Source organism: Nicotiana tomentosiformis, chromosome 9, assembly GCF_000390325.3.
Source record: "Nicotiana tomentosiformis chromosome 9, ASM39032v3, whole genome shotgun sequence".
NCBI lineage: Eukaryota > Viridiplantae > Streptophyta > Magnoliopsida > Solanales > Solanaceae > Nicotiana > Nicotiana tomentosiformis.
Genome location: NC_090820.1, coordinates 8,591,756 through 8,600,949, shown reverse-complemented (window position 1 = coordinate 8,600,949; position 9,194 = coordinate 8,591,756). Strand labels below are relative to the sequence as shown.

At 40.1% G+C, this 9,194-nt stretch overlaps 1 protein-coding gene across 1 annotated transcript; it reads right to left on the bottom strand.

Annotated features, from left to right (window-relative positions):
• Positions 1 to 2,459: 2,459 nt before the first annotated feature.
• Positions 2,460 to 4,562, bottom strand: LOC138898360 (F-box protein CPR1-like). Its single transcript, XM_070184419.1, has 2 exons — positions 3,615 to 4,562; positions 2,460 to 2,573 (listed from the first exon to the last, which is right to left on the bottom strand). Exons 1-2 carry the CDS (start codon positions 4,560 to 4,562, stop codon positions 2,460 to 2,462), a joined length of 1,062 nt encoding a protein of 353 aa, XP_070040520.1.
• Positions 4,563 to 9,194: the final 4,632 nt, after the last annotated feature.

The window sequence follows — 9,194 nt, the reverse complement described above, 5'->3', positions numbered from 1 at the left end:
GTGACACCAGGTCTTGGAAATTATGCTAGTAGACACTTGTTGGTTTTTGATTATTTACTTCATCTCATTTGCTTTTAAAACTATTTATTTCTCAGGTTATTTAATTTTTCACTTCTTATTTATTTATTAACTAAAAACCAACTACTTCTAAACTATTAAAAGAAACAATCACACAGATAGTTCACTATGGGCTTTCCTAGCGGTAACGTTGGGCGCCGTCACGACCTATAGAAGAAATTGGGTCGTGACAACATGGTATTAGAGCACTAGGTTCACGTAGGTCTCACAAGTTATGAGCAGGCCTAATAGAGTCTTGCGGATCGGTGCGTAGATGTCTGTACTTATCTTCAAGAGGCTATAGGCTATTAGGAAACTACTCTTTCTTTACCTCCTATCGTGCAGTTGATGTAGTACTAAGTATCTTTCTCATATTCTCTCACACATGGTGAGGACGCATACAACGGATGTTCCGGATCAGGGAGGAGCTGCTCCCCATATTGCTAAAGGCTGAGGCACAGGCCGGAGGAGGGCTCCAGCCCGAGGTAGGGGACGAGGACGTCCCAGCGTTGCTCCATTTATGCCACTAGCAGATCCTGTAGAGGATCCTATTATTGAGGAGCAGGGCAAGGTTCCTGCAGCAGAGCCAGCCCCGGTAGATTTCATGTCAGGACTGGACTTCGAGGAGGTCATGGGTCGTATGCTACGGTTCATGGACACTATGACTCAGGCTGATTTATTTCCAGCAGACCCAGCCACATCTCAGACGTGAAGGAGAGCAGAGACCCCTACTGCTCAGGCTCCTAGGCATGTAGATGTTGTATATCAGACCCCGAGCACACTACCTGTGGGCGGAGCCCAGCCAGTAGTAGCAGCCATACCTGAGCCCAGACCAGCTGCGGCCGACGAGCCGCAGAAGCTATTGGACAGATGAACTTAGCTACACCCTCCTATCTTCGGAGGTGAGCGACATGAGGATCCCCAGGACTTCATTGATCGGTGAAAGGACAAACAACACAACATGAGTATAATAGAGTCCCACGGGGTGGATTTCACTACTTTCCAGTCGGAGGGCAGGGCCCGTAGATGGTGGAAGTCCTATCTTCTCGGTAGACCATCAGGTTCTCCTCCCATGACTTGGGATCAGTTTACACGCCTTTTCTTCGATAGGTATATTCCACCCTCTCAGAGTGAAGAGTTGTGGTTTCAGTTCTAGTAGTTCCAGCAAGGTCAGATGTCAGTGACCGACTATGAGGCGAGATTCTCTGAGTTGTCTTGCCATGTACTTATGATACTTACTACTGATGCAGAGAGAGTGCGGAGGTTTGTTGCAGGGTTGCATCTGGTATCCAAGGCACCATGGCTTGAGAGGTTGAGATGGCGACTTCTTACGAGGCAGTTGTAGAGATAGCTTGGAGAATCGAGGGTGTCCGTTAGCGGGGCCGAGAGAAGATACCGCGGGACAAGTGGTTCTGTTACTCCGGAGGGTTTAGTGGTGCTCCGTCTGGGGGCAGAGGTCAGTTTTGGAGAGGTCAGCCTAGTATGCCTACATATCCAGCACCGTCGCCTCGTCGGGGTGCTCTAGTGCGGCATTATTTCAGCACCATGCCAGAGAGTTCCTACCGCCCACCAGGTATTCAGGGTTCTTCCAGTGGGTATTCAGACTATCAGGATCAAACTTCGGGTAAGCAGTCCACCGCTCCGAGGGGTAGTTACGAGTGCGGGGATCCTGGCCACATGAAGAGGTTTTGTCCTATACTTCGGGGCAAGGCAGTACAATAGAGTTCGCAGCCTATGATTATGGCACCAACAACCGCACTAGCCGTTCGGCCGCCCAGAGGCGGAGGGCATGTGGGTAGGTCCGTCCTAGAGGTGGAGGCCAAGCAGGTAGAGGCCAGTCAGATGGTGCTCCGGCTAGATTCTATGCTTTCCCGGCCAGACTAGATGCAGTGGCCTCAAATGTCGTGATCTCAGGTATTATTTCTGTCTGCTGTAGGGATGCTTTAGTATTATTTGATCTAGGGTATACCTATTCATATGTGTCATCAATGTTTGTTCACTTCCTGGATGTTCCTCGCAAGTCCTTGGATACTCCTGTTTATGTGTCCACTCCAGTGGGCGATTCTGTTGTTGTGGATCGGGAGTATTGGTCATGCATTGTTACAATCTATGGTTATGAGACTAGAGCGGATTTGCTGCTTGATATGACCGACTTTGAGGTCATCTTGGGCATGGACTGGTTGTCTCCATATCATGCCATCCTTGATTGTCATGCCAAGATTATTACCTTGGCGATGCCATAGTTGCTTAGATTGGAGTGGAAGGGCGTCTGTCAGCACACCTAGTTCGATCATTTCTTTTATGAAGGCTCGACACATGGTCGAGAAGGGTTATTTGGCTTATCTAGCTTATGTTCGGGATACTACCGCAGAGACTCCGGCAATTGATTCAGTGCCCATAGTCTAGGAGTTCTCCGATGGATTTCCTTCTAATCTTCCAGGAATGCCACCAGATCGTGATATCGATTTTTGCATTGATTTGGCTCCAAGCAACCAGCCTATATCTATCTCACTGTACTGTATGGCACATAAAGAGTTGAAGGAACAACTTGAGGAGTTACTAGCAAAGGGGTTCGTCAGGCCGAGTGTATCGCCTTGGGGTGCACCACTGTTATTTGTGAAGAAGAAAGATGGGACTATGCGGATATGCATTTCTTACCGACAGTTGAACAAAGTTACCATTAAGAACAAGTACTCATTGTCGCGTATTGATAATTTATTTGACCAGTTGCAGGGTGCTAGATATTCTCTAGGATTGACTTGAGATCGGGGTACCATCAGTTGAAGATTCGGGATTCGGATGTTCCGAAGACTACTTTCTAGACTAGTTATGGCCATTATAAGTTTCTAGTGATGTCCTTCAGTTTGACTAGCGCCCCAACGACGTTTATGGATTTGATTCATAACCAATGGATTTGTCCTTTGGTTCAATGATTTGTGATGACAGTTCTAAGCTAGCGAATCATTTAGAAACGTATAGCCATACAAATGTTATAATATGTGAAACCATAAGTTTTAAAAGTCTTTTATCTTTTTTCTTAAACTTTGTGTTCAATCAAAGAAGTTCACATAATTACCATTAGTATTTGAAGTCTATTATGAATAGCATAAAGAGACTTAATTACCATATCTATTTAGAAGACAAAAATCTTCTTAGCTCGACTAAAATCTTACTAGGGCGAGCTAAGGACTCAAATATTTATTCACTCTAAACACGTACGTAAGAAGACTAACTATGCAACTATGTGATATACAAATTACGCAACTATATATGCAATATACAACCTTGCAACTGTATAAATAGAAGAAGAATTGTAATAAGATTGCAAAACTAAAAGAATTGAACATTACTAGGTGATATCACAAGTGTCTTTTTGAATTTTTGGCCTTCATTCGCCCTTTCTTCTGTATAGGAAAATATAAACTATCCAAACATGTTTGATATTCACGAGTATACTCATACCAACTACACTTTCTTGGTAGAAAAGTTTTAATAACAAATTGTTGCTTTTTAGGGTTGTAGATGGAAAGATGCTCACTCTTTGGTCCTTGAAATACAATTTTTCCATTCCTTGTGTAATGCAAAGGCCTACTATATTTTACAAAATAACTCTCGCAAAATTCTGCTGGTACGTTGCAAAGTTTCATTAACCATTTCCAGCCATCTTGTTCCATTATCCACATGTCCACTTCCAAATCTTTACGATATATGTCACTATTAATTTTGCCGCCGTATAAGCAAAGGGAACCTTTCAAAGTAGCCAATTGAAACAACTCATTATCACCTATAAAATTTGGTACCAGAAGCTCCTTCAGTTCGTCTGACTTCACATCAAAATATATGATCGTAGAAGTTGTACTAACAAACGGATCAGGTGTTCGATTCAGAGACCAGAATACACAACCTTCGGTACTAATTCCACATAAACTAGGGAGACGTTGCTTTAATATAGGGAGATTTTCCTTTTTCTTCCAATCGTTGCTATTCACAGAGCAAACAATATAAAACGAATTATAAATCAATATAACCTTGTAATCATCAGCGGTAGAATCATAACATAAACCACAAGATCGAGGACGCATGTAGCTGCTCAGATATGGACATTCAAGAGTTTGGCATTGTCTAGTAGAAGGATTCCACAAAACAAACGTCTTGTAAGCCCTACGTTTCTTTAATAATACCAAACCATCATATGAGCATAAGACATTAGCACGTTCAAATCCCTTTAGAGGAAATTGTTGCTTTTCTATGGCAAATTGATGGCTTTCTAAGTTTATAAACTCGAATTTGTCACTACGATATATTTGTAACAACAACTTTTCACGTCCCAATGCTATGGATTGATCACATTGAGCTTTCTTGAATCCTTTGTCGGATATTATAGCATTCCATGGCTTAGAAACAGATCGAAAACGTAACAAAGATTTGACATGTAGCCTACTAAGAATGCAAAATAAGATATCACATGGAATATTAATGGACTTATGTGATTTCTTCTTTGACATTATATCTGCTGTTGGAGAAGAGTGTCTAATTGGCGTCAAGTTGTGTTGGAAGAAAAACAACTTTTTATATTAGGGTTTATTGAATCAATTACGTAGAAAAGGAGAAAGCAAGACTATATAGTAGAAGGAAAATAGAATTTCAAGACTACTTGTTGTGAGCAAAAAGGATTCTTTTCCTTGTACTAAGGGGGGAGAAAAAAGGTGCCAAATAAAGGAAGTAAATTGGCACATATGTTTTTCTTTTTTTAATTTGTACATATATGTTTTTCTTTTTTTGATTTGTACATATATAGTTAACAATTCGAAGGATTCTTTAGTTAATATCATATGGAGGGATATATAGAAGCAGGAAAATAGAATGTTGAGGAGCTGTTGTTGTGAAGAAAAATGATTACTCCATTTAATTTCCATTAATGGTTTGTATCTTTACACAAATAGCCAGTTGAATGCATTGTTTACTTTTTGTAGCCAGTATATACTGATTATAGGATGTTATACATATATTATACATGAATTATACATCCAATATACGTATGCCTTCTATTTTTAATTTAAATAGTTGGGCGTGCAGATATTTAGGCTAATTATGTATTAAGGGAGTAGAGAAACGATGCCAAAAACTGAAAGTGTTGACTCAATTAAAGGAGACGGGCCTGCTATGTTTCTTAAAAATGAAACTTTATTTGAAGAAAATAATCCTTTTTCCCTCACAGCAAACTAGGGTTTCTCCTACTGAGATGAAATATAAACCTTAAAAGAAATTCTGGTTCCTCCCTCCCAAACCAACCCCCTACCCCACCCCACCCCCACTCCTGCAGGCATAATGTCAAAGAAGAAGTTACATAAGAGGTTAGCCATGGAAAAAGATACATCTGGTCTTCAAGAGGCGGATCTAGGATTTAAATTCTATGGGTTCAACTTTTTAAAGTTTTTAGCATTTAACCCATTATATTTTTAAAGTTATGGGTTCATATCTACTATTTTTATAATTAGTGAATTTTTACATATAAAAATTTACTCCGCATCAAAAGTTATGGGTTCAGTTGACGTTTGTGGAATCCATCAACTAGACAACATCAAGTTCTCAGATGTCCATATTTTATCAACTCAACTTGTGCTCGCGCTCGTGCTCGTGCTCGTGCTTGCGGTTTGTGTTATGATTGTACTGTCGATGATTACAAGGTTATATTGATCTCTAGCTTGTTTTACGTTGTTTACTCTACGAATACAGATTTTTGGATAATGAAAACAATGTTCCCAATTTTAGAAGTACTAGAAGACTAAGGTTTAGAAAGGCGGATGTTTGAAGAAGAGATATATGAGAAATTAAGGGTGATTCAGCATAACACGTGGCAAAATCAGGGGAGACAGATTAAAAAAATTGAAAGGCCCAGATATGTTTAATCCAACGGTGGAGATAATTAGGGTAGTTAGTGGGGTGTTATGAGCTGTTATAACAGAAAGGGATTTGGGCCAACCAATTCAGTTTTGGACCGGTAATTTCCTTCCCACTTCTCTTAATTCTTTCCAACTCTCATTCTCTCTTCTTGTTCTTTCTTCTTCTTATTTCTTCTTCTTCTTACCTCATCCTAATTCTCTCTTTCAGGTTAGGAGCTTATCAATGGAGTTGCAGATTGTTTTCCATTTCAATTTGTAATTTGTCATTGTAACTGAGTTGAGGAATAATAAATACAGTTGTTCGTTGAAAATTCTCGATTCTTTAAGCTATTTGTATTTCAATTCTATACGTTCATTACACTTGGTATCAGAGTTACATCCTGGCCAAATTCATAATGACAGGAGCAGAAACAAGATCGAAATCTACTGATGAAACAGTAAAAAAACTGGAGACCTAGTTACAGAATTACATTTCATCCAATGATTCGAATATTGATGACCTAGGGAAGAAGATTGACATGCTAATGGAGAAACTTATTCCACCACAAGGTGGGATACTGGGCAGTGCTCCCACGAAAGGGCTGCAAATCATGGGATCTGGGAGTAGGCATCACATGGGAGAAAATGGAGAGTCTTCTTTGAGTAGGCTGCAGGGGAATTCTTCTCACTCCAGGATGGAGATTCCTTACTTTGAAGGTATAGATCCATGTGCTTGGTTGCAAAAATACGAGAGGTACTTTCAGTATAACTGCATCACTGATCCACAATAAAAATTAGAGGAGATAGTCATTCACCTCAATGGTAAGGCTGAATCTTGGTTTTTTCCCTATCATGTCACTAAAGGCATAGTTAGATGGACAGATTTCACTACAGAAATTTATAACAGATTCGAAGGGCAGCTAACAGTAAATTGAATTTAATTGGTGAATTCAAAAACATCGAACAAAAAGGGATTGTTAATGAGTATTTGGAGTAATTTGAAGAATTGAAGGCATGGGTGTTGATTAGAAATCCTACAATTCCAGAAGACTTTTTCCTAGAGTTCTTCATTGAAGGATTGAAGGAAGAGATTAGACACTCAGTTAAAATATTGGATCCCTACTCTTTCAGCAAAGCTGTGGAGAAGGCTAGACATCAGGAGAATCTATTAGAGTCCTTGAGTAAGAAGGAAAGGTTGCAAAGGGGTAAAAGGCCTAGTGCAGGATATACATCCCAAGCTACTAAGTTTCCTAGTAATTCATTTGAAAACCAGGGAAATAAGCTGTTTGAGAGTAGAAAAGCTCAAGGATTATGCTATAAGTGTGGGGATAAATACCACACAGGTCACCAGTGCAAACAAAAAGAGCTAAATGTTATCTCTGCAAATGTTGACCAGAATGGGGAAGTGCCAGCAGAAGCAGGGTATAGGAATGCACACCTAGAACTACAAGAGGAAGCTATTGATGAGGTAGTTAGCCTTAATGCATTGTCAGGAACTGAGGTTCCAAATACCATTAGATTGAAAGGAGAATCTAAAAGGAGCAGTATGTTCATTCTGTTAGATTCAGGTAGCACCAACAGTTTTTTGGACATGGAAACTGCCAAGAAAATAGGGTGTGTGATCAAAGACACCTCTCCAATGAGGGTTACTGTAGCCAATGGAAATCATATAATGAGTTATCACACTTGTCCAACCTTCAAATGGAAAACTAAAGGGGTTGCGTTTGAAGACTCTGTGAGGCTGCTAAGATTAAGGGGCAATGAGATGATTTTAGGAGGAGATTAGATGAAGAAGCACAATCCGGTGCTTCTTGATTTTGTGGAATACAAGGTGGAAGTTACACATAAGGGCAAAAAAGTAGAATTGAATGGCATTTATAGTCAAGAGGAATTGAAAAGCATGACTGCCTATGGGGTGAAACAACTTATTAAAAAGGGGAAGACAATATGGGCTCATTTGTTTACCATCTCAGCTTCAAAAGTGCAGAGCAAGGAGGACATACATGCAGCTATCAGCTTAGTTATCCAGCAATTTTTAGATGTGTTTGCTAAACCCACGACCTTGCCACCAAGAAGGAACCATGACTACCATATTCCCCTGAAAGAAGATGTTAATCCAGTCAGTATAAGACCCTACAGGTATAGCTTTTTTCAGAAGAATGAGATAGAAAAGCATGTCAATGACATGCTACATAATGGGCTGATCGAGCCTAGTCACTCCCCTTTCTCTTCTCCTGTCTTACTAGTTAACAAAAAAGATAGGAGCTGGAGGTTTTGTATTGACTATAGAGAATTGAATAACATGACCATAAAAGACAAGTTTTTCATTCCTTTAGTGGATGATCTGATGGATGAATTGTGTGGGTCAAGAATATACTCTAAAATAAATTTAAGGGCAGGGTATCATCAGATTAGAATGGGGGAAGGAGACATCTATAAAACAGCATTTAGGACTCATTTGGGGCACTATAATTTTAGGGTTATGCCTTTTGGCCTAACTAATGCACCAGCCACCTTTCAATCCCTAATGAATCATGTTTTTAAACCCTATTTGAGAAAGTTTGTCTTAGTATTCTTTGATGACATTTTGGTCTACAGTCCTTCCATTACTACCCATGTTTTCTTTCTCAGAAAAGTATTAGAGATATTGAGAGCAGAACAACTCTATGCCAAGCTATCCAAGTGTTCATTTGGGCATCCTAAGATAGACTACTTGTGCCATATCATATCTGGTGAAGGGGTGGCCACTAACCCTTCCAAAATTGAGGCCATGTCCACTTGGCCTGTTCCCAAATCAATTAAAGCCCTAAGGGGTTTTTGGGACTAACAGGTTACTACATGAGATTTGTTAAATCCTATGGAGTCATTAGCGGGCCCTTAACCAATCTGCTCAAGAATAATGCCTTCCATTGGAATCAAGAAGTTGAGCAGGCATTTTCTCAGCTCAAAGAAGCCATGATAATAGCTCGTGTGTTAGCTCTAGCAGACTTTACTAAACCATTTATCATTGATATTGATGCTTGTGCTAAAGGTATGGGTGCAGTGTTGATGCAAGAAGGCAGACCCATTACTTTCTTCAGCAAAGCACTAGCCCCTAGACACCTAGGGTTGTCTACCTATGAAAAGGAATACATGGCTATGTTATCTGCTGTGGAGAAATGGAGACATTATCTACAGGGGAGTCATTTCATCATTAGGACTGATCATCACAGTTGAAAGTACCTACTGGAACAAAGGGTAACAACTGCACTACAA